This window comes from Populus euphratica, unplaced genomic scaffold (genome assembly GCF_000495115.2).
Source record: "Populus euphratica unplaced genomic scaffold, PopEup_1.0 scaffold79.1, whole genome shotgun sequence".
Classification (NCBI taxonomy): domain Eukaryota; kingdom Viridiplantae; phylum Streptophyta; class Magnoliopsida; order Malpighiales; family Salicaceae; genus Populus; species Populus euphratica.
This window is the reverse complement of record NW_011499959.1, coordinates 541,426-567,227: the sequence shown is the minus strand read 5'-3', so window position 1 is coordinate 567,227 and position 25,802 is coordinate 541,426. Positions and strand designations below refer to the sequence as shown.

The 25,802-nt window shown below is 29.0% G+C and overlaps 1 protein-coding gene across 3 annotated transcripts; it reads left to right on the top strand.

Annotated features, from left to right (window-relative positions):
- The first annotated feature begins 6,607 nt into the window (after positions 1-6,607).
- Positions 6,608-9,502, top strand: LOC105138572 (uncharacterized). Of its 3 annotated transcripts, none has more exons than XM_011044699.1 (5): positions 6,608-6,848; positions 6,937-7,059; positions 7,142-7,198; positions 7,362-7,982; positions 8,880-9,015. In XM_011044699.1, exons 1-5 carry the CDS (start codon positions 6,699-6,701, stop codon positions 8,928-8,930), a joined length of 1,002 nt encoding a protein of 333 aa, XP_011043001.1. In that variant the 5' UTR covers positions 6,608-6,698; the 3' UTR covers positions 8,931-9,015. The 3 variants fall into 3 exon arrangements, with proteins under 3 accessions (XP_011043001.1, XP_011042999.1, XP_011043000.1); XM_011044697.1 differs by having other exon boundaries at positions 6,611-6,848; positions 8,873-9,502; XM_011044698.1 differs by lacking the exon at positions 7,142-7,198 and having other exon boundaries at positions 6,611-6,848; positions 8,873-9,502.
- The last annotated feature ends 16,300 nt before the right edge of the window (positions 9,503-25,802 follow it).

Below are 25,802 nucleotides of genomic sequence, written 5' to 3'. Positions count from 1 at the left end.
CATCTGTGGCTTTTTCACCTATAGTTTTGTTAATCTTTTACTGTAGTTTTCCGGTGTGCACTGCAAGCATAGCAAGATGAGTCCCTGACGCGACGGCTTGCTGTTTGCGGAAGATTGTAGCTTTCCTGGGTGGAAATGATGTTCAAATCACCAATTTTACTGGAAAGGAACCTGACATGAATTTTATAGGATGAAGGTATGAATTTTAGAACTTAAAGACTTTGTAGGAGATGATATAAAAACTTGTTCAAATCACCAATTTTACAGAAAAGATTTGATAATAAAGATGATATAAAAAAATCAATTAATATTTGTTTTTCAATTCAAATTAATTTTTTTAAGTTTTTGTATTATTTTTTACGTGATGATAAAACAAATCAATTTAAAACAATTTAAAAAATATTATCTCAATTTAAAAAAAAACTATTTTAACAAAATAACAATTATGTAATAATATAATACCTAACACATGAGCCCGCACTTTGTAACACGTTTATAACAAAAAAAAATTCAAATATAAAAATACTTGAATTAAGTTAAAAGCTGTATTTAAATCATCATTATTTTTAAATAAAATATTTTTTATAATAGCAACATGAATAGCATAGAGTAAAGCAACAACCAATACACTGGGAACATATTTTTTTTGCTGTATTTTTTTTCTTTAATGATATTTTCAATAGTATTTTGTTTCCTCTTTAATTTTTTTTCCTTTTCTCTTACTGAAATTTTTTCCATCATATTTTTTTTTTATTTTAGGTTAGGTTGATTTATCTTATTAAAACATGTTTGTTTTTGCATTCCAAAAATGATATTAAAAATTTTAAAAGCAGTTTTTTTTTTTTTATCTAAAAATAATATTTATTAATTTTATTGTATTATTTTTATGTGATGATATAAGAAAATTATTTTTATTTAAAAATAAACAAATATTAATCTTTTACATGTTTAGTCAAAAATTGTTGTTGGAACAAATTGCGCACCCGAACCCAAATTGACTAGTTCGGCTGATTTTACTAAGCTAGAACCCATGATATTGGGTCTCGCTATCTAGCAGGGCTTGACGTTACTGGTCCTCCTGGGAATAGAACCCACTAAATGTGGGCCCTGTTTTTAGAAGGACCCAACAATTTGAGCCCTGCTTCCCAGCACCGTTGGGTCCTCTGATTGACTATTTTTTTCTTTAAATTTCATTTTCTGAATATTTAGTTAATTAAAAATTAAATTTTATGATTTATTTTAGTTTGTTTTTAATGAGATTATCCTCACATATCAACTAATTGATTAATACTTTTTATCTTTTTACTTGATTTCAAATTAATATTTTTTATTTTTTTGTATTATTTTTAAAAAAATATATTGAAATTATGTCTTACTGCGATGCAAGAGCTAGGAAATTTAAAAATTTTCTATTATTTTACTTTACTTCAAAATAGTTTTTTTAAAAGAAATATCAATATTTTTTTAAAAAATATATTGATATTGTGCTTTGCGAAGCGAGACCTATGAAATTTAGAAATTTTGAATATTTTTTATTTTAAATTAATATTTTAATATGATTATATAGAAAATAGATTTTCTAAAATAAAAATTATTATTTCAATATATGTTTTTAAAAATATTTTAGGATATTTCCACTTTTATTTTTTTTCCTAATGGTATGCCATGTTTTGCTGCATAATATGTATGATTTTTTATCAAATTTTATTATAATAATTAGAATTAATTTTCACTTAAAACACCCACAGTAATTAATATATCTCAAAGATAAATTTAAAAATTATTATTATTATTATTATTATTATCATCATTAATAAAAATATTAATATTATTCCTATATAAAAAAAAAAATTAGGGTCCTACTAGACCCATTAGAGGTGTGCCTCAGCAGTAACCATGACTTTAATTTTCTCTTTGACCACCAATACAGCCTGTGAACAAGCCTCCAGCCCCCTTTTCCTCTAAAAGAGAAGTGCAGTTCACACTTGGGCAAAGACGACTGGCTTTTGAAATATATCTCAAAGATAAACTGGTTCGTGTTCTTGATGATCTTCACTCCCATTTCTTTGGCCAAAGCAGAGTCTGAACAAAGTAATCATTCGATAACCTTATTATTCTTTATCTTCTTCTTATGTATATTTTGTATTTCTTGAAACCCCTTCACTGCTTTTGATTTATTTTCCACGCCTTAGGATCGAAGCTGCTGACAGCGCCTTCGCCATTACCAACCACTACATGAGTTATACCATTCCCCAATTGGTTATATGCTGTCTTCTTATATCGTAACAAGCAGCTCTGGTTGTGAGGAAAGAAAGAGGTCATGGCCCTACATGCTCTTGCCTATATGGCTATATCATCATCTCACTAAACCAGAAAGAGATTGGGGTTCTGCAGTGCCGATACTCTACATATTCTTCCTAGTCCCAGTTTGCTTGCCTACATGATTGCTTCCTAAACGGCGTGAGCATTTCTCCTGGAACCGGCTGGCCTGCGAACTTACAGGCAACCAGAAATGCTTGGAAGTGGCTCTCCAATAGGCACTGAAATGATATTTCTCCAAATTAAATTCATCTTTTGAAATAAATTAATGGGACTTCTTTATATTGAGCAAAAGTAAAGTGATCATGATTTTATTTTATTTTTAAATTGAGTTGAATTTTGAATTAAATTATTTTTTAATTAAATCATATTTAATTTTGCCTGTCAAAAATTCTTATTATTATTTTTTTCATTTTTTTTTGAAAAAAATTATGTTAACATCGTGTTGGTGTTTGACTACGGGACTAGACCTAAGTAATTTTAAATTTTTTATTTTTTTTTACTTTAAAAAATTAGTTTTTTTTTTCTTTACTTCAAATTAATATTATTTTGATTTTTTTTTATTATTTCTTTTAATATTTATATGCACCAAATTTCCATTTTTTCCTTTGCTTCAAATTTTTTTTCATGTTTTTATAGAATTTTTCCAGAATATTTCAAAAATTTTAACTTTTTATTTATCTACAAATTAATATTCTTTTAGTCATTATAAATTATGTTTAGATTGAGTTTGGCAAGCCAAACCCAATCTAGCATTGGGCCCTCCCTACCAACAGGACCTCCAAACATGATCCAATGTTGCTAGAACCTATTGCTCAACAGCAGTCGCCCCAGATGCTTACCTAAATGCTGAGTTCTTCTACCAAAATCCAAGTTTATAAGGCATGTTTAATCCGTTAAACTTAATGATAGTGGGTGTAACTATCCAATAATAGTGGGCACAACAACAAGAAAAATTCATGTTGATTATAGACGCATCAAACAGCAAGTTCGATTTTTACGTGTTAATACCCAACCTCATATTAGATTTTAACGCGTCCAGGATCAATTTCATATTAATTTTTTTAATATAATAAAGTGTGTTATAAATATTTTTTTTATATAATTAAAAATATTTATAAATAAAAATATTATTATTTGTGTTATAATCATCCTTGGGATTGTTGATAGAATTATTTATGTTATAAATATTATTATTTTTTATTATAATTAATATTATTAATAAAATAATTAATAAATTTGAAAAAAATTATTATTACTATTAAAAAAATTATTTTTTATATAATAAATTTTTAACATTGTTTTATGAAAATAAATTTTTTTATAAAAATAAAAAATAAACTTCTAAACCTTAACCTTATTGTTTTTATAAAAATATAATATAGCACCTCGTAATTTAATACTTTCTTAAAGAAACTTTTATCCTTAACTTTAAAAAATGAGGATTTGTTTTTATGGGAGCTTACATTCTGCCCTCCTTAAGAAATTTATCCTCAAAATTTAGGTTCAATTTAAGCTTGAAATCAAATTTAACTTGTTCTATGCTTTTCTTATCATTACTATTTTCTTTCAACCATGCTTTTTCTGTGTACCCCGGTTTGGGTATCCATAAGCATCCACTTACACTAGCATTAAAACGACATACAATTATATTATCATAATCCAACCACCGTTCTTACACTGTCATAATGTTATTACAGCCTTCACTCGTACATCAGTATGCTATCCCACATAGCCTTTGTTTGTCCGTAAACTTACTTAACATAACAACCCACCTCATCTCCCTCTTCTGTGCCTTCACCTTAATTCTCACTTTTAGGATTTCAAACCATGACAACCACCCTTGGTTCCTTAAAGTTATATAATCATAAATCCATCTAACCCCTCATTAATTACATCACATGAGGTGTATCATCCTTAAAGTTATGCATAGTCTTTATTTATTCCAAACATTATAGTATTGTTTTACCTATCATCATAGACACACACAAAGAATACACCCTTGCACCTTTTAAAATCATAATTTTTCATTATTCACTTATTTTATTGCTAATTTTTATGTCCTTCTGTATTTATGGTATGTACAAAAAAAATACACCAAAAATAATTTCATTAAACAATGCATCTCAAAGAGTTTTCCATCTTATAAAAACTTTAACTTCCTTCCATTCATTCACATTCACATGTAATACTTAAATTATACTTGGAGCATTCGTATTCAATTATATCAACTTATTATTTTCTTCGTGTATATCTAGAAATATTTTTTTTATCTTGTTTGTCAATCATTCTTATTTTGACATATATCTAATACTATATAATATTTTAACTTTCATAATTTATAATATCATGGTCAATTGAATCTTATCCAATAACTTTGATATTAACTATAACAACACGTAATTTAATATATTTTTAAATGAATTTTGAGCTTTAACTTAAGAAAATAAAGATTTTTTACGGGGGTTTACATACAAAGCTGTAAAGTTCTCTACTTTCTACGATATTAATGAGAATAAAATATCTTTTTATATATTATTAATGATATAATAAATATGATAAGTCCCTTAAAAAACCTTATATCCATCTATAAACTTAAAAAAATTATTACTTTAATATGAATGATTATTCTATATAGAGAGGTATGATGATTTATTGCATCATTAATATTTTATATTATTGATAATTGTTTTGAATCAGATATAAAATCTTAGAACTTGATAATGTCTAAGTATTCCGAGTTTGGCTTGTGTGCTAATTTTATGTTACTTAGAAAATAAGATAATAGTTTATATTTTCATAATAGAAGATAAAATTAAAATAACAATGATCATAATAATCTTTGAATTCTATTTTTTTTTCTAATAAAAAAAATGGTGAGTTTTATATTTTAAAATTCTTACAAACTCTTCATCAATTTAAACATTAATCTCTTTAAATTTATTTTTCATTCATTAAGTCACTGAACTAGAAGTTTATTTCATGTATTTTGTTAAAGAAGACTTTTAAGCAAATATTGCTAAACTAGAATGATAATAGGTGGTATAATTGCAAGAATTCATAAATTGATGATATATTTGGAGTCTTCACAATAGACAAGGAATTGATTAGTCACTAGCTACACCCTTTCAAGTTTCAATGACATGTACCTTTATAATCCCATTTTCTTTTGAAGCTCAACCGCAAAAGTATTGTTAGATGAGTTTTTCTAATTCTTAAGATTAACTAAATTATGTATAAGTGTTGTTTACATATAATTTTTTTTTCCTTTAAAGTTTTCATTTAAATATTTATTACTATCACCAAGATCTCTATTGATAGTTATTTTGCCCAGATTTTCACCCCGAGTTTTGCAGTAATTGCCTCACTCTCACTCTCTTATTTATAAGAGCTTGATACTTGCCTCAATAGTCAGGTATAGGTCATGGATTTCGACTTTCAATCAGGGTTCTCAATTCCACTCCATTTTGTTTGGAATGTACAAAATATTTTATATCAATTTAAAAAATAAAATAGTTTTCATCTTATTTTTAATTTTGATCTATTTCAGATTTTTTAACTAAATTTTGGCCAAAATATTTCGATTTCATTGCACATGTTTCATTTTGGTCTTAAAAAGTCATTAAATTAAATTAAATTGAACTTGTTTTAATTTAATTAATTAAACAATCCAAATGTAAAAAGCTCTTTTTCATTACAATTTTTAATAATAATGATATCAATAATAGTATTAAAAATTATTATTACTATTTTTATTAACAATGATATTAACTTTTTAAAATTAAATTTATCACTAATATATATATATATATATATAGTTTATATTCATATTTTTTTCATATTTATACTTTGTAGGAATTTAAGTAAAACAAAGAATGCTTTAAATATCATTAGCCTTGATAACATTGACCTAACTTTATATTTAAAATATTTGTATTAAAACATTTTACTTTCATAATATTTTGATATTATGTTTAAATTAAATTACTTTAAGTTAAATATTTATTCAATCTTGACTATGTAGAAATATTTTAAATTTTAAAATTATATTTATTTGGTATTGTGTTTGTATTATATAATTTATAATTAATTTATTTTAAATGTAAAATATATTTGTTGAATATATATATATATATAGTACAACACCAAACCAATAAATCAAAATATTCTAAAACTAAAATATTTTATTTTAATTAAAATAATAAAAAACTTACCAGAATTGCCAACCTTCCTTTCAGCCACTTTACTGCTGGACAGCCTGATTCCCTTCATTATTTAGAACTCCGCGCGTTTCACGACTTCCCTTTCATTTCCAAAAATTCAAAATTTCCGGATTTTTTTTTTAAAAAAACCCTTACAGTAAACTATTTCCCGCCAAAATGGTCATTGGCCACCGTAGACCTCCGATCTCGCCGTCACCGTCAAGAGCGATTCTCCAGTCGAAGCTCACAAAACTAGTCTCTCGCCATGAGCAAATGAAGATCTCCTATCAGCAGCTGAAGTTTCAAATCGATACTGGTTTGCATCAAGTACCAAATCGTATTTATCACTATCAGTTGTTCGCTTCGATTTTTTGGTTTTCTTCGGTTTTGTAGCTGAATTTCATTGATTTTGTAGGCAGAAGAAGTGTTTGCGTCTTTGGCGATTCCGTTGATGAAGCTTGTTGGTTTAAAAACTGTGGAAATGGCCAGTAGAGGACGATTCACTACAATTGTAATCGATGATAGTGATCTTAACCAGGTAATCACATCCTGAATCCATGCTTCTTTTCTTTTAGGTTATTACATTTTGATTTAATTGATATATTAGATCTGTTTGGCAGAGTGGAAGAGTTGCTGGTGGAGCTGGAGACCGAAATAATCAGATTAGTGCATTTGAAGTATAATACTTTTTTTTCTTTGAATTTTAAGATCTTGCTGTTAATTAGAATTAGAAAACAGAGTTGCCTTTTGCATGGTCACAGCCATAGAAAATGCTAGCGGCAAACGTGTCTGTTGGGACATGCGTTGTATTTACTCTCAACCGGTATACCATGTATGCAGGGAGAAAATTTTGCTGCTGGAGCAGCCATAGCTGGAAAAGAAATCATAGAGAAACGGAAGGTGCAATTTGTACAGCTTGTCAAAGTCCTTAGACAAATTGAGTCCCAGGTCAATTCAAGCCAAGATGAAATCCTCCAGAACCTTGATAACCACCATGACTTCCTACAAAAACTCATTCAGAAATCCATAGCTTTAGTGTCCACCCTTGACAGTGAAAACCACGACACCACTGTCATCACAGTACGGCTTCTCCAAACCATATCCCACCATGTAACTACAGTGCTTAGATCAGTAAAGGATGGTGTGGATGACCTAATACAGGGATTATCTCAACAGATGTGTAATCCTATGTTGGAATATGCCAAGGGCCTCAAGGATGATATGAAAAATGGAGCGTGCATGCGTTTATTGGCCATGGCGGATAAGATGGAAAAAGTGATGAAAGATGGCAGGGTTGAGTTGGAGGATGCAAGGAAGAAAGCGAGACTGGCTGAAGAGAGGAAGATTGAAGCACTATGCAAGCTGAAGGAAACAGCAGAAAGAGTGAGGAAATTGAAGGAACACCTGAACTCTCTTTCAGAAGCCAAAAGAGGACTCAGAGATTCTTCATTTTCAGAAAAGGTACATTCACTTCACTCGTTCATCCTTGATAAATGACCTATCCCTCTTTTCTCCTCTGTTCTACATCAATCCTTTGTTCTCGAGCATTTGAGCATTTGATTTGAATTGATTGCTGCACGTGTATGAAATGCATTGCTTTCGTGTTTTGTTTAGGAGTACTGATATGGTGTAGAAACAGGCACACAGAATCAGCGAAAGTTGATATCTGTTTTTCACTTGGGTAACACGAAGTGGTTTTGCTAGAAAACGTAATGAGAGGTGCTGGCTTTAGCCACTCCATCTGATCATTATGGAACTACTTTGTTTCACAAGGATAGAAAAAACTGTTGTTATTATTAATTTGCTACTGCAACAATAATTTATCGTTTTAAATGAGAAGGAAAACAAACTCCTTGGCTGTCTTTACAAACACGCACACACGCACACACACACAGCTCGTGTGCATGCTTTGTCGCTTCTTTGACATTATACTGAAATGAGTCAATAAGGAGTTGGAGATTCCAAGAATGACTCTTCATTCTAGCAACCAGTATTTGTCTCTCGTTTGTGCTGGAAAATTTTAAGAAAGCAAAAGGTTTGACTCATTAGTTTTTGCTTCAGATCTGAATGAATATCACAGAGACCACTAAACCTGTTATTGGAAAACATGATAAAAGGTATTGTATGTAGGTTTGTCGTTGTTCTGTGTTTTTCCTCCATCTCCATTTATTCATGTTCTGATAGGTCAGCTTAACTAAAGGAAAAACATATGAAAGCAATTCACTTGAAAACATTTTCTTTTCTTTTAGTATTTGACGGTTTTGCTGGGATATTAAGCATCTGGATGGAGTCTTGCTTTTGTGAGTTCTTGGAAACAGTTGATAATATCTTTCTTTTTCATCCCTGTGAAGTTCTCAGACATGGAGGAAGACCGAACAAAAGATGACAAGCTATTGTGGGGGATATTGAAGAAGAAAAGAAAATGTAAAGTACCAGAGAGCCCCTTGGGACCTGAAATGCTTTTGTATTTTGGTGCCACTAAGGATAACCATAAGCCCAAAGGGGTGAGGCCATTGTCCAATCACAGACCAGCCAGAAGGAGCTGTACAGCAGGGCTGAGTCCAAAAACTCCATTCTTGAATGTTCTGATTCCTTTGGGCTCATCACCTTCAGCGGTAAATCAACCAGTAACTTCATTGAGGTACACTGCTCACTGAATACTTTGCTTGAAGTTGTGGATTTGCTAGCTTTCATTGTCAATGGAGGGTTTTGCTTCCTTTTCAGTTAGCATGCCCGTTAGCCTTTTAACGGGCTTTGCACTATGGTGCCCTTTCTCAAATTGGAAGCAAATGCATGATTAAAATAGCAGAATAGTCCCTTAGTACTGGAAGAGTTCCTTGCTTGTTTAAAGTTCACATATGAGATTAGTTGTAGGCCATTGCATCCTGTTTGCAGAATGAGAGTGCACTCTATAGTGACACTCACAATGGTTACAACAGAGTGAAATACTGAAAAGAAACGAAGTATGGTTCCCTTTTATTGTAACTGTTTTCTACTCGTGCAGATCTTCTGCAAATCGTCCAAAAGTGCATTTCTTATCTTTCAAGCTTTTGATGGTTAGTCTTTCAGAGAAAAACACTCACAGAAGTTAGGAAGGTTCTTGGTCCAATTGGAGAACAGGCCTCAAAAACAATATTACGACGTAGTTAATTTGTTTCTCGATACTATTGCACCTGATGCTATATTTTGCCTTCCTATAGAAGCTACATGTTTAGTAATACGCAGGTGGGCGGTAGCCCACTCCATTTGCATAAATACTGAAAGGGTGACTTTTCAAGTTCTCAAGTTTGAGCTGCTTCTAGTCTATATGTCAACGAGGACATAAAAGTGAAGAATAAAGGAATGGAATATATATTGACCTAAACCCAATAACCTAACTTGTTATCAGAAGGAATATTAATCTCTTGGGAATCCAATCCTTGGATGTTGATGGATTGTCTCCTACTTGGTACCCATCAGGAGAGCCAGCACTCATCGATTCTCCGAGGAGAAGATGCATGACACGAAATTTTCACCTTCCTGTTTTGGTTAACCTGTTTTCTCCAAAAGCAGGTGCATGCATAGTGATAAACTTAACGGATCTAAGAAAACCTTATGATCCTCCTCCCTTGAACACACTCAAGGGACGGACCTACCTAACCCTAACCTTGGTGTGCCTGGTGTGCCCAATGGGATGAGCATATCCTAGATGAGGGTCTGATAGTGTGCTAAGCTCAGCCACATGGAAACTTTGCCGTCTCCGAAGCTCTAGCATGTTGAGTATAGCACATGTCTCTTCAATTTTTTTATATTTTCTCTCTAAAAAGATGTTTATACAAAAATTAGAGAGTACTCTCACCTCCACTAAGATAGATTTTTTGCAATTACTAGTCGCAAGTCATCTTGATGTACTAAATATTAAGTGTAATTAAGTTATCAACTACTTTACTTAGGAAGAATTGTCGATTATCCAACTCGAAAATCCTATTCCTGAACTACTTATTTTTGGAACATCCTCAAGTTACATCTCAAGTCTTCCTCGTACCGATTACACAATCTAGTAGTGTATAATCTTCACCTCTCTTTGATTACCTAAACTGCAAGTGACAGTATAGTTTCGAAAATTATGAAGCAATGCTGAAAAATAGGCAAAGCTAGAGAACCAGGGGAAAGGTTATAACCTAGAAATTTCAAGGAGCACGAAGACTAAAACAACCCAGGGCCGACCATAGCTCCACATCACAGTGCTCAAACCAACCTGGCCAATCAGGTCAACTCGGGGACCCCACAATCCGACCCCTGGACGTATTGGGTTTTGTTTAACAAAAATTGAAGGTCTTTTAGACAAAAATATCATAGAACTGAATTAACCTATTAACAAAGTAGACTCATTTAAACTCATGACTCAAGTCTTAAAGACGGGTTATGCGTCGGCCGAGTCTCTTAACTACGCTCCATATGATGTAGACATGAGACAAGAGAGAAAATTTTCTTAAAAACGGTTTCCATTTTCTTCCCGCTTCAATCACAGTCTGTTATTGTAATAGAAATGGGAAATGACTGTTCTTCACTTTCTTCTCCAAATGGAGACTTCAGATCCATTCTTTTCATATTGAATTCCATAATCAGCACCTATATGATTCACAAGGACAATCAAACACTATTTTACTATACTTTGAGAAAGTTCGATAGACTAAATATTCTGCACGAGATATTATTTTACAAGGAAGTTTATTTTAGACCACTGCTTGATGATACAGATAATAGCTCTTCGTTGTAAGGGTAAAGAAATGGGATTTAAAAATGATTATAAAGTAATAATAGCATAAGTCAAGATAATTAATGCATGGCTTTGCACGCATCACCTAGCTAGATGATGCAGCTAGAGAAGAATTTGCTGGCGTCTCCATATATGCACGCCTAATTCTGATAGGCCGTTGCTGCTTGGAATTTGGAAGGGACAGTTGCCAGAAAAGAATGATAGAGATTTTGCTAACTGACAGTATTCGTCTTCATGCATGTTTCTGCCTAAGAATTTGCAAATATGAGATTAATCCGTAGCTGGACAGGTTCGTTCAGATATTTAGAGAGATCAGATGCTTGTGCTAGTCAATTCAAAACCAAGATGGATAATTTGATATATTCTTTCAGCTATAGATTCCAAGTCTATAGTGTATAGGTTTGTAGTGGCCTCTTGTTTCCAGATTAATTTCACGAGACACATTGTATACATCAAGGTTGAATCCCCCTTAATCAATCTGTTGACTTTTGAAGAGGGAATAATTCAATTGAATATCTATCTATTATTTTCCAAAAGCTGGCAACTATATACTGCTTTTGCCAGTGGTTTTACAGAAAACCAACAGTAGACTATATATTTAAGTGGAAATTCATCAGTAAGCTAGGTGCATATCAGACACGATATCCCTTCACTTTACAGGTGTTAATTAAGATATGGTTATGTGCACATGAGATAATGTAGAACGATAAAGAAAATGCTGCTTTTGTAGGGATGATTCCACAAGAATTCAACAGCAAGTGGGCAAAACCAATCTATATAAACCCCATGAAGGCCTATATTTTGTTATAGCAACCGAGAATAGGGTTTCATGTATGGTACAACAATGGTTGGAGAAGCTCCCAATCTCCCTCAGAGGCTTCCAATATCTCAGTTTATAGTAATTGTTTCAAATAATGAGAATGTTGGATGCCTTTGGGGGAGATTGAGAGCTTACTCCCCATGACTAAATGGGATAGATTCAATAAATTTATAAAAATACAGTCCACGATTCCTTCTCACCAACCAGCTCTTTGCTTCTCTTTTCAAGGATTTTGAAGATCCAACTTCTTCTGAACTCTCTCCCTCAACTGCTACTCTAGAGCTTGGCAATCCTTGTCGATTGTTTCTGTGTAGTGGTTGAGGTGAGGGGTTCAGAACATGTTGGCTTCGATCAGCTTCGAACTCCAGGCCATTTGCTGTTAAAACCCGCTTTACAGGATTTTCTTGTTTCTTAATTATGTCTTGTTTTAAAATTGATCATAAAATAATGTACGTATAAAAACTGTGATTTCTTATTTTAAAAAAAAATTAGCATAGACATATCAAATATCTCATAGCTTGATTTTATCATTTTTTTATGCAACTTTATTATTAGATTTTAAATAATAGAAATTAATATTCAAAACTTTATCGACGCAAGAAAAAAAACGTATTTTTACCTTAATTTAAATTTTAGAATAAATATAAATATTTATGCATATTTTATTCTTTTTCTTGTATATTTTTTATGAAGAAAATAAAATTGACACAATTTAGTTATCCTTAATAAACATCTGAGATAAGGTCATATTGATATATGTAACACATAGTGGAATGAGAATAATATTATCTTAATTTTAATTTAATTTATTCATATATATATATATAGGTACTAAAGATTAATATTTTTTACGAACACTGAGTTCATTGTTATTATTTTTTTTACAAAAGAGTCCATGTGTAGATATGATACCTATATTACCCTCCATATATATTTTATAAATTACAATTCGGGTGGTTTTTATTTTCTTCTTCTTTGTTTTAGTTTGTTTAAACATACTTTTATCACCATTTTTTAAATATTAATTTAACCTTTACCACTAATAAAATAGTTTCTCACTGTAATCAATTTTTATTATATTGCCATTATTGTAAGATCTAATTATTATTATTATAAGAGTATTATAATAAAATTATGCGTAATTATAAATCTTAGTTTTAAAAAGGATTAATGATAATCTTAGTTTGTTTTTAGAAAACATAAACATCAAACTTTTTAAATATAACACAATAAGAAATTATCTGAAATCAAAACTTGAAAAATAAACTTTTTGGCCCTTAGGAAGTATCATATAACCTATTCATCATTTGATTTTTGAAAATGAAATTATTTGTATTTTTTTCTAAAATAAAGTCAAATACCCATTTAACAGCACAAGTCAAAAGCAAGTACATAAATTATTAGCTAAAGTTTTCACAAATGATTTATGACTAAAAAAATCAAATTGGTGTGATGAACAGCAAAGTGCTCCTTCGCATCACCAGATAAATAAATAAATTAAAAAGAGCTCAACTTTTTATTATACACACATCCATATTTTATTGTTAATTTACATATGATAATTTCACCCCTATGAACAACCAATAAAGTGAAAAATAAATGATAAAATAATATTTTTTTATAAGATTTATTTAATATTATCAAAATGATTAGAGGTATATTGATATTTTTATTTTTTTAACACAAACAAATAACTTAATTATCTTTAAAAACATAAAAAAAAACTGGTGTTCAAAATCTCTTCAGTTTTTTTATTTTTTAAAATAAAATAATTAAAATACCTCTAAAACAAATTAACTAAACTAGCTTTGAATGATTTTTTTATATTCTCTTTATAGTTTTTTTGTTATAATTGAATGTACTTAGGGGCAATTTAGTGTGTGTAACACACACACACACACACATATATATATATATATATATATATATAGATATATAGATATATATATATATATATATACACACACACACACGGGGTGGTTCACTTGTACTTCGAGTAGTGTATAAAATATTGCATGATAGCTAAATTCAGCATTATTGAAAAATATTTGGTGTTGTAACATTTTATATTAGTAGGTGAGAAATTGCTGATCTTATTAATAATATTAGTTGTCATCATATTATATATATTTTTTTAATGTTTGTAAGCTGCTAGAAACAAAACTATAAAAAATGAAAGTCGGGTTGGGCTGATTCAAAACGGACAATATATAATATATTAAGCCGGACTATTACATTTGGTTTCAGAGCTAACTTCACTTGCTGTTTGATAGTACTGACGAGGTAGTCAGGTTCTTTAAAGAGGATGAATTGTAATATTTTACATTGATGAGTGAAAAGTTGATTGTTGGTCTTATTAGTAGTACTGGTTGCCAACATATTATATGTGTTTTGGGGCTTGTGAGTTGCCAGAAACAAATCCGTGAGGCGTAGAAATCAAATTAAACTGAGTCAAAGTGAACAATATACAACATGTTTGGTCGAGTTGTTACCGGTGTCCTCTTCGTATTTGGGTAGCATGGTTGGGGAATAGACAATCTATTTGTTACTTATGATCTTTTTTTCCTCTCCTCGTTGATTCCCGCATCAAATCTTTTAATTTTTCATCCTTCAATGTTAGGTTATTGGGCCTTAAATATTGTATTTTTTTTTTGAGTTATCAATATCATATTCTAAGTTACAAGTTATTTAAGTTAACTCCAATTAATTTAAGTTTTTTTTAATTAATTTTTGTTTAGTTTTATTGTTCATTATTTAGTTTAATTAATAATTGACCTCTATTATTTTATTTTATTTATTTTTTATGAAGTTATCTTGTTCTCACAAGTTAGACAACTAATTTTAACATTTTAACTGGAGTAATTTGTTTTTAAAAAAAAAATTATTTTTTTAATTTATTTTTTAACATTTGATTTGTTAGTTATTAAGAATCAATTTTTTTTCATTATGAGGTTTTATTTTTATTATTTAATTTTTATTATTATTATCAAACAAGATCATTAAAATATTTTAAAAATATTTAGAGGATATCTTTTTGTAATATTGACAAACATTAATTTTTTTCAATCAATTAGTCATTATTTTTATTATTGTTAAATTTTTTTAATTATATTATTAAATTAACTGAGTTTATTAAATATATTTGAATTAATGAACCAAGTTCTTTTTTTTTCTTAATTTTAAAAATATTATTATTATTTAAGCATTTTTTTACATTAAAAAAAATTAACCCAGGCTATGACATGTCACGATTCACACATTTAATGTCCCGCACTCCATATTTTATCCAATTTCTCTTCATTCTAGCCCCTCCAAAAATCACTCCAAACCCATCATTAAATTCTATTTTAACTTCTTTAAATCATTAAATTCAGTATTTGAAAATAAATCTTCCAAATTTAAAACCAAATTTTGGTAAATAACAAATCCGGTAGCTGTTTTGGTTATTCAAACATTTAAAGATTCCACTGACCAAAATCATTACAATAAAAAATATAAATTCAACAAAAAATATTTGTAAAAAAATTACAAAAATAAACAAAAATAAATTGGGAAAATTAGCCAAGGCTTCAACTCCAACCACTGTTGTCTTTACATAGTCTCCCATACCGTGATATTTGTCCGGTTAGTGAAATGAAAAAAAAAAAATTATTGATTATTTAAATAAATAAGAATTATTAATATAAGTTTGTTTTTAAATCTAAAGAAAAATAAAAATTAAGATAACGTTTGGTATATTAAAGTTTCATGTTTTCATTTTCTATCTTTTAGAAACGTTTTTTTTTTTTTTTCATAATTCTTACCAGGTATGCTCCGTTCTGTACTTTGTCTTGATGGCCTGAGTTGTCGGTTGCTCTATTACTCTGTTATTTTCTGCCTATAAAATTATTATGGTAAACTATAACCCATAAGATTTATTAATATTTTACTTTTATCTTTAATTTTAAATATTTTCAATTCTACCCTTATAATTTCTATAATTTTTTAATTTTTTCTCTTTAATTACTACCAATGTCTAACTAGCAAAAAGCTAATTTTTTTATATTTTTCTTTTTTGTTTCTTATTTCTCTCTCATGTCTTCCTCTAAGTCCACATATATATTATCATATTTTTTTTAAAAAAAATATTCAAAACCTATAAAAAAATCTAAAAAGAATAAATTAAAAAGTACGCTATTTAATTAACGGTAGCATCACATTTTTAAAATTTTACAAAGGTAATATTGAAAAATATTAAACTGCAAGATTAGAAGTGACACACTGAGGAATCTATAGGGATCAAATTAAAGTTTAACCTAAATTATTCTTAAAATTTTAAAAACAGAATGACGAGAACCTTAATGTCCATAACCATAAAGAAAAGGTCAAATGATGACATGTAATAACATCATTCGCACCTTAGTGTTCGCAAAACCAATCCACGCGCGAAGGCGAACCTCTCGGACTGAGAAATTTTATGAAAACTTTCTCTGTCAGGCTTTTTTTAACTAAGCTTCAGGTGTCGTGGGTCCCGGTTTGTAATAAGTCTAAGAGACTGGCCTGTTTTATTTTTCTTTTATTTCTTGCTATTTAGTGAATTTTATTCTTTTTAACTTGAAAAAAAATAAATTTCATCCCTTATTATTATAAATATTTTTTTTATTTCACTTTTAAAAAATAAATCTTTTTTATCTACTTAAAAAAATTAAGTATTTTTTATTTTTTTGGGATAATAATTGAGAGGTTAAGCATTTTTTTTATTTCAATCCCATATATTTATCTTTTTTTTTAATGTGTTATTTCATTGGAAAAAAGTTTTGTATGATTACTATATAATTAAATAAAGAATAATCTTAAAAACTTATTAAATCAATGAGATGCATAACCAAATTAAAGATTTTATAAACTTTTTAATATTGACTTAATTGATAACTGAATTTTATAATTTATTTTAAATTATTTTTTAAAAAGTTAATATAATCTGATGATTATAATTACAATTCTTATTAGTTAATATAGGTTGATTCAAATCGATACATTAAGTTATTATTTTAATATTTTAAATAAAAAAATTATTTAATATGTCTTCGTTTCAATTTTTTAAAATAATATCATCCGCTATATTTTGAATTTATAATTAAATTTTTATTTTAGAAAATATATTAGCAATAATTAGATATTATTTTGCATTAAAAAATTACAAACTATCTGGTTATAATATATTTAATATAGCCATCATACTTATAGAATAAAGTTTGAAAGTATCAATTTAAGTTGATCCTAATTATTAAAAATATATCAAAATAATTTTGATTTTACAAAAAAAAAATTCTTTATTATATTGTACTCTTAATTAACCAAATTCCAAAGTAGCTCGAGTTTTTATACAGATAATGCTAGATAATGCTGGGTAAATTCTCTATTCTCTTGTTTTTCAACTTAGTCGGATTCCAAATTAACAAGATGATTTTTTATAAATCTTTCTTTACTATTTTTTTCATTTTCTTTATAAAAACAATACTAAAAAATAAAAATCTAACTCGTGAATTATACCGGTGATCCGGATCATTTCCTAGGTCGTCAAGTTCTATGGCATCTTGGATGCCTACAACATCTAGAAACCAATTTTATCATAAACTTGGGATATAGAATTTGATCACAATGGCGAGCCGATGTAGTTATTGCTTTCAATGTTTTAGCTCGAAAACATCTCCCAAAGCAAAATCCTAACTTTCGTCCACATTAGTTGCTCAATCTCCACCTTTAGTATTGCAGTTTATATATAGATGTTAATTTTGTCGTAAACAGTGTGTAAAGTAATTGAAACACAAACACACACACACACGGAATTATTAAGTTCACAAGCAGCAAATCAGGGTAACAACTATTCTGCAAATCCTCCAAGCATTTTAACAAACTCGATGTCAAGATAATAACCTCAAACAAAATCGTTGTTTTGCAGATTTAAGACAAGAAAGATCCCAATAAAATTTATTTATGACAACGATAAACCCTAGGAATCATTCTACATTCTGATCAGATCAATATTTACAAAGACAGCTAAATGGTGTTGATGATCGTGGTCAAACAGTCTGGATATATTCTGGGTCTTCAAAGTTGAGCTAGGGTCCTTCACGTCCACAGCTTCCTTCTCGAACCCAATCTCAGCCTGAGGGTAGCCATCACCAACCCAAGTGAACTTGCCTCCATGGCGATCCACTCATTCCAGTCTCCGATTTCCAATCTTTCCTAACATCAGACTTTGGATTATTGCTAGAGAAGAATTTGCTGGCGTCTCCGTATATGCACGCCTAATTCTGATCGGCCTTTGCTGCTTGGAATTTGGAAGGGACAATTGCAAGAAGAGAACGATAGAGATTTTGCTAACCGACAGTATACGTTTTCATACATGTTTCTGCCTAAGTTTTTGCGAATATGACATCAATCCGTAGCTGGATAGGTTCGTTCAGATATTTGGAGAGATCAGATGCTTTTGCTAGTCAATTCAAAACCAAAATGGATGGCCTTGAATATCGATGTTCTCCAAATCGAGTTAATGCTTCCAGAGATAATTTGATATATTCTTTCAGCTATGGATTCCAAGTCTAGAATGTATAGGGTTTGTAATGGCATCTTGTTGTTTCCAGATTTCAAGAGACATGTTTTCCATTGAAAATGACTCAGGATACATCAAGGTTGAATTCCCATCAATCATTCTCTTTGACTTTTGAAGTAGGGAATAAGACAATTGAATGTCTATCTATTATTCTCAAAATCTGGCAACTACGTTGTGCTTTTGCCAGTGGTTTTACAGAAAACCAACAGTAGACTATATTTAAGTGGAAATTCATCAGTAAGCTAGGTGCATATCAGATATGATATCCCTTTCACTTTACAGGTATTAATTAAGATATGGTTATGTGCACATGAGATAATGTAGAACGATAAGAAAATGCTGCTTTTGTAGGGATGATTCCACCAGAATTCAACATCAAGTGGGCAAAACCAATCTATATAAACCCCTTGAAGGCCTATATTTTGTTATAGCAACCGAGAATAGGGTTTCATGTATAGTGCAACAATGGTAGGAGAAGCTCCCAATCTCCCTCAGAGGCTTCCAATATCTCAGTTTATAGTAATTTCTTCAAATAATGAGAATGTTGGATGCCTTTGGAGGAGATTGAGAGCTTACTCCCCACGTCTATATGGGATAGATTCAATAAATTTATAAAAATACAGTCCACGATTCCTTCTCACCAGCACACCTCTTTGATTCACTTTTTAAGGATGTTGAAGATCCAATTTCCTCTGAACTCTCTCCCTCAACCGCCACTCTAGACGTTGGCACCTTGTCAATTGTTTCTGTGTAGCGGTCGAGGTGAGGGGTTCAGAACATGTTGGGTTTGATCAGCTGCGAACTCCAGGCCATTTGCTGTTAAAACTCACTTTACAGTAGTTTCTTCTTAACCAATTCTTATTTTTGGAGCTAATTTTCTTCTCATGCAATGATCATGGCACCAATTAATTTCTTCTCATATATGTGATTTTTCTTCAAAATCGATCATAATTCTTCAAAATCGCATATATTCATGGAGATCGGATTTCATGATGATGTATTGTGATTTGATTTCTACGTGATAATTCTAGTTTTATATAATTTATATTGTAGATTTAATGTGTTAACTTAATTAATTTGATTTTTTTTAAAATCATTATTTTTTCTAGTTTTTTTATTTAATATTAAATTTATTAGAAATTAAACTTTATAATTTTTTATGATTTTTTTATGTAATGTTGTTCTAGTTTCATGACTTAGTATTGAGTTTTGTGAATTAACTTTGATAGAATCAAATTATTTTATTATGTTATATTATTTATTTATTTTCAAGTCTAATCCCTTCAACAATAAGTTAATTAATAATTGAATTTCATAATTTATTTAAACTTAGTTTTTATAGGTTATTCTAATATCATGATCTAGTTCACGAATTTAGCAAGTTAACCCGGATTGACTCAAGTTATTTTATGTTTTTTTTTTGTTTTTTTTCAACTTCATCCAATGTTGGGTTGATTTTAAATTATAATTCATGATTTATTTTGATTTAATTTATATGAGGTTATTTTAATCTCATGATCCAAGTTATAGGTTTGTCGGGCTAACTCAGGTTGTTTTTTTATTTTTTTCATTATGGTTTTTTCAATCTCATTCTTCAATATTAATTGATTGAGAATTAAATTTCATAATTTATTTTGATTTGTTTTATATGGAGTTATCATGGTTCATGACTTAGGTTATGGACATGAAAGGTTAACTTGAGTTAATTTAATATTTTACCATTTTAATAAAAACAATTAAAAAAAATATTGTTTTGAATCGTTTTTTAGTTCAACTTATTTCTACTAGTAATCTAAGTTGCTTCTAGATTTGCTAGTCGATCGAGTCACGTCGAATCAACAATGCACCATTTAATTTTTTTACTAGATAAATATTATTAATATCTAGATATTATTTTTACATTAAAAAATAATAATTTAACTGCAACATAAGGTAGGTCATGATGTAATCCATCATAATTATTAGAGAATAATATAAATCATATCTTGGAATCTTATCTAACAGTTTAAACTATCAAGTTGAGATGATTTTTTAAAATAATATTAAAATCTTGATAATTAAGTCTTATCATTTTGAAGGATTTTTTTTTTATTCTATGCTCTCCCTTTATGTATATTTGTCAGGTTGGTGAAATGAAAACAAAATTTATTTATTTATTTCTGTAACATTTTATTATTCTTTAAGAATTAGTTATAAAATGTTATTTTTCAAAAACCAACAAATTATAATTTTCTTCTTCGATGTTTTGGATGAATATCATGGAACAGAAACAACATATAAAATAATGTTAGAACAAATCAAATTTGTTTCCAAATCGAAGAGACAAAGTTGCTTCGTCACATTCAAGGATGTTTTTAAAATCTAAATAAATTAAAAATTAAGGTAATGTCCAAATTCTTTTTATTACTATATTTTATTTTCTATCAATAAAATTAAGGCACGCTATTTAAATATCTTCTGCCGTTATAGTTTAAAAGTCTTCAATACTACCCTTATAATTTCTAGTTTATTAAAACTCTTTACTACTAATAACGAAAAGCTCAGTTTTTTACATTTTCATTTCGTTACTCCCTGTTTTTCTCTTATTTTTTCTTTTAAAAACTTGTCAATTTTCTCTTATTTTTTTCTTTAAAAACTTATTTAACAATGTAGTTATGATTGTGATTATTTTTTAAATAATTTTTCATGTTAAAACATGTACCAATATTTTTTTATTTTTTAAAAAATATTTTTAATATAAACATATCAAAATAATTTAAAAATACTAAAAATATATTAATTTGAAATGAAAAAACGTTGAAACAAACATGTCCAACATATATATTATAATATTTAAAAAAATTCAAAACCTATATAAAAACCAAAAAACAAATTTAAAAGGTACACTATTTAATGATAGCATCACACTTTTAAAACATTAGAAAGGTAATGTTGAAAAAACTTAAAATGCAAGATTATAAGTGAAACATTGAGGAAACTAGAGGGATAAAATTAAAGTCTACCCTAAATTATTTTTAAAAATATAAAAACAGAAAGGAACAGAGAACGGCGGCCATACCGTCCATAACCACGGCGAGCGGGCCATAAGGAAAGGGTCCATTGATGACGTATTACCAGACCAATGTCACATTAGTGTCTGCAAAACCAATCCACCAAAGCAAACCTCCTTGACCCATGCTCCCAATTAGGCAGCCATGCTAGCACAAAAATGAAGGTACTGGGCACCGCAAGCCCACGATTATAAAGGACCAAAGAGAGTGGAACGGGTCGGGTCGGGTTTTAGTCGAATTGTTTAATCCAATTGGTATTCACAATCTACTCGATCTACCCAATTTTACCAGAACTTGCCATATACAATTTGATCACAATGCCATATAGAATTTGATCAACGAAATACACAAGGAATTATTAAGGTCAGAAGCAGCAAATCAGGGTAACAGCTATTTTGCAAAGTTTCCAGGCATTTTAAAGCCTTGAACATCAACATAATGACCTCAAACAAAAGCGTTATTTCTCAAATTTTAGACAAGAAAGATCCCAATAAAATTTATTTATTATAACAATAAACCCCAGGGATCATTGATCAGATCAATATTTACAAAGACAGCTAAACGATGTTGATGATCGTGGTCAAACAGTCTGGATCTCTTCTGGGTCTTCAAAGTTAGGGTCCTTCACGTCCAGAGCTTCCTTCTCGAACCCAATCTCGGCCTGGGAGTAGCCATCACCAACCCAAGTGAACTTGCCACCATGGCCTCCTTTCTTTGGCGACCCACTCAATCCAGTACCTGATTTCCTATCTTTCCTAACTTCAGACTTCGGATTATTGTTGCTCTTGCTGCTCTTCTTCATTCTCACAGTAATTTCTCTTTCTGTAATCTCTCTCTTATCTCAACACGTGAAGCCTCTACAATGCGGAAAACGGTGGCTTGGGCGGTGTCTTTTATAGCGAAGGTTGTCGATATTGAGGTAGGTGCGTCAACCTTTGATTTGAGAACAGAAAATGGATAAGATCAACTATGCCAAAAATATTATAAAATCATGCAATTCTGTGGGTCATGGATCAATCTTGATGGCCCATGTGATCATGACTCAGGAAGTTCATATCTTGCCAGACCCTCAAGACCCTGTTTGGATCTGATTTGATTGCCGATGATCTCGCACCTCAATCTATACCTGTATCTCCCTCTCCTGAGGGATCTCAGGTTGAAGCTATCTTTGTAATAAATAAAAAATGATTTTGGGATTTTTTTTATCTGGGAAAATTATAATGACTCTTGACTGATCATGAGATTACAAATACTATCAATTCAAATACATTAAACACTAATATGGTAATGGTTTTTGACAAAAAAAATAATAATAATCATGTGGCTGTGATTAATTTAAATAATTGATGAATGGTATTTGGATGTTAAGACATTGGTGGTCTCTCTCCCTCGTCCGAAGTTAACTTCTTTTTTTTTTACTTTTAAAGGGAAAAGAGGGCATATGTTGAATTTATATTGTTTTCAATTCAAAAGAGAAAGAAAACAAAAATTGATCAGAAACATGTTTTTTTGGTTAAATTTTTATTTATTTATGTAGAATAGAAGTCTGCTAATGTTTATTTTATTTAGATGTGCTTTTTATCAACTTATAAAATAAAAATACTTTACTTTATTAATTTTTTAAACTTAGTGTTCAACTATAAATATCAAATGATAAATTCAAAGAAGAGATTTTATAGCCTTGAGGATAAAATATTTAATACAACCAATTACATATAAAATATTTCAAAAATAAAATGAATATAAAACTTGAACAAAATATTTAATATACTTACTTGTTGAAGCATTAATAATGTATAAAAAAAACGTAGATAATGTTGATATCAAGAATTAAATCTTTTACTTTTATAAACCAAAAAATCTCTTTATAAAATATAAGAATCTAAGCTTCAAATTAGAAGAAATTGAGCAAAAACAAAGGAAAAGAAAAATAAGGAAGAAAGAGCTATAATGTACCAAAGTCTTATTAACCATTACGTTCCAATGTTTATATTTTAAAAATAAAGATGGTATATTTTATCAGGTTCATCATTTATTCTAAATTAAAAGGGTTTTTTCTTATTAATTTTTTCTTTTTCTTTTTTAATTTTATCCTTTAATTTTTTTTTAATTTGGCTAGATTATCTTTATACCTATCAAGTTGATCAAGTCATTTTAGAACAATTATCGCATGGTTTAATTTTAAACTTGAATTAAACAAGAAATTGGATGAGGAATTATTTTTTATCTAACTCATCATTATTTATCAATTTTATCCTCGGATGTTTTTTACAAGTTGATTTGATTAGAGTGATTTTCAATCGATGAAATTAATTGGATCATATCAAAGATTTAATTTAAAAATTAGGTTAAGTAGGAGTCAAATTAGAAGGTTTCATGGTTGACATGTTTAGCTGAGTTTAATAAAAATATCAAATAGTCTTCTATAGCTTAAATATTTTATTATTTATTTTGTAAAAAAATCCAACATGTAATGTAGCATATATCTATAAACTAGTTTCCTACCAAAAAAATATAGATTTAACCATCATCTTTCCTCAAAATGCTTGTGATATTTTTAGTCATGAAATTAAATTTATACCTTAACATGCAATGTGATGTTTTTAAAAGTTTATGAAGTGTGGTGGTTCCATATGATAAGTTGGTTTTTTATTTTTTCCAATCTTATCATAAAAGAATTGTGTAAAACTCATTTTTTAGTCTGAACTCAATCTCAAAATTCAAGTCAATCCAAATCTATTTAAACTAACTAGTGTATTTAAAAAAAAAAATTGCTAAGAGCATTATTTTCCTCTCATCCTTTTTTCTTCCTCTTTGCCTTGATTCTCATCTCCTATATACAAAAGGATTTCAGAGATTTTGAAATCAAGAAAAGTTAAAGAATTAAGTAAGTGATTGTCTCTCATGTTACTTTCAATATGATTTGTATATGGAAAGATTAAAAAATTAATTATGGTTTTGTTATAATTTTTTATGATTGTTTGATCTTGGATTTATAATTGAAATATAGGGTGTTAGTTAGTTTAAAACAAATTGATTTGATGTTTGGATTATGGGTTTGTTGAAGAATAATTTGTGTTTTTTAGAAATTTACTGAATTCAAGACTAGCAAATTGCAATTCTAGAAATTTTGATCAACCAGTTCACTTATTGCTACCATTTAATTGATTGGTTTAAATTGACTAACTAATTGGTTTGTATTGCAATCAACCAATTAGTTAATGTAGTCAACCGGTTGATCTTACAGTAGAGTTTTATCATGTCTGTTAGATTCGAGTAAAAAGTTTTAACCTTATAAATATGATTTGGTTTCTAAGTTTAGGTTTTTACTATTTTATGTTATGTTGATTTGAGTTGTGTTTTAGTGTTTTCTATATCTATTATAAATTTTATTAACAATTTTCATAATGAGCCTTGATAATCTCTAGTTTTGTATTTATTTGTTTGTTTGCTCTATTTTTTTGGCAAGTAGAGAAATTTCTGGTATGCCTTACACATAAATATATATTGGTATTAAATGATGAGTACACTATGATTATTAGTTATATAAGCTTGATTGATTTGTTACCTTTTTTATACTTATCATTTGTTGTTTGATATAAACATGGTCCACCTAGCCCTTATATTTACTGTGATGTGATCATGCTTTCATTGTAAATTATTATTATTGAACCATGAACCCTTTACATATGATATTTATTCATTTGGAAACCTACAATTTTTGTTATCTTATTGGACTGTTGTTAGAAACTTCAAACTAATAAGGGATAGTTAATTACTCCATGCAAATAAAAAAAAAAAGTAATTAGTTTAAATGCACATGATATTTTATTTTTTAGCTGGTGATTGGGGTGTCAATATCGTATGAATTACTCTCTCATAGTTTTATATATATATATATATATATATAAATGATTTGTTATTAATAAATTCTCTATATAATGATTTTTAATTATGTTTTGGATTATTTATAAAAGAGTCGGAGTTTAATTTATTTATTAAATTATTAAGTATTTGATATTTTATTTTATGTTATATTATTTTATGATTTTTATAA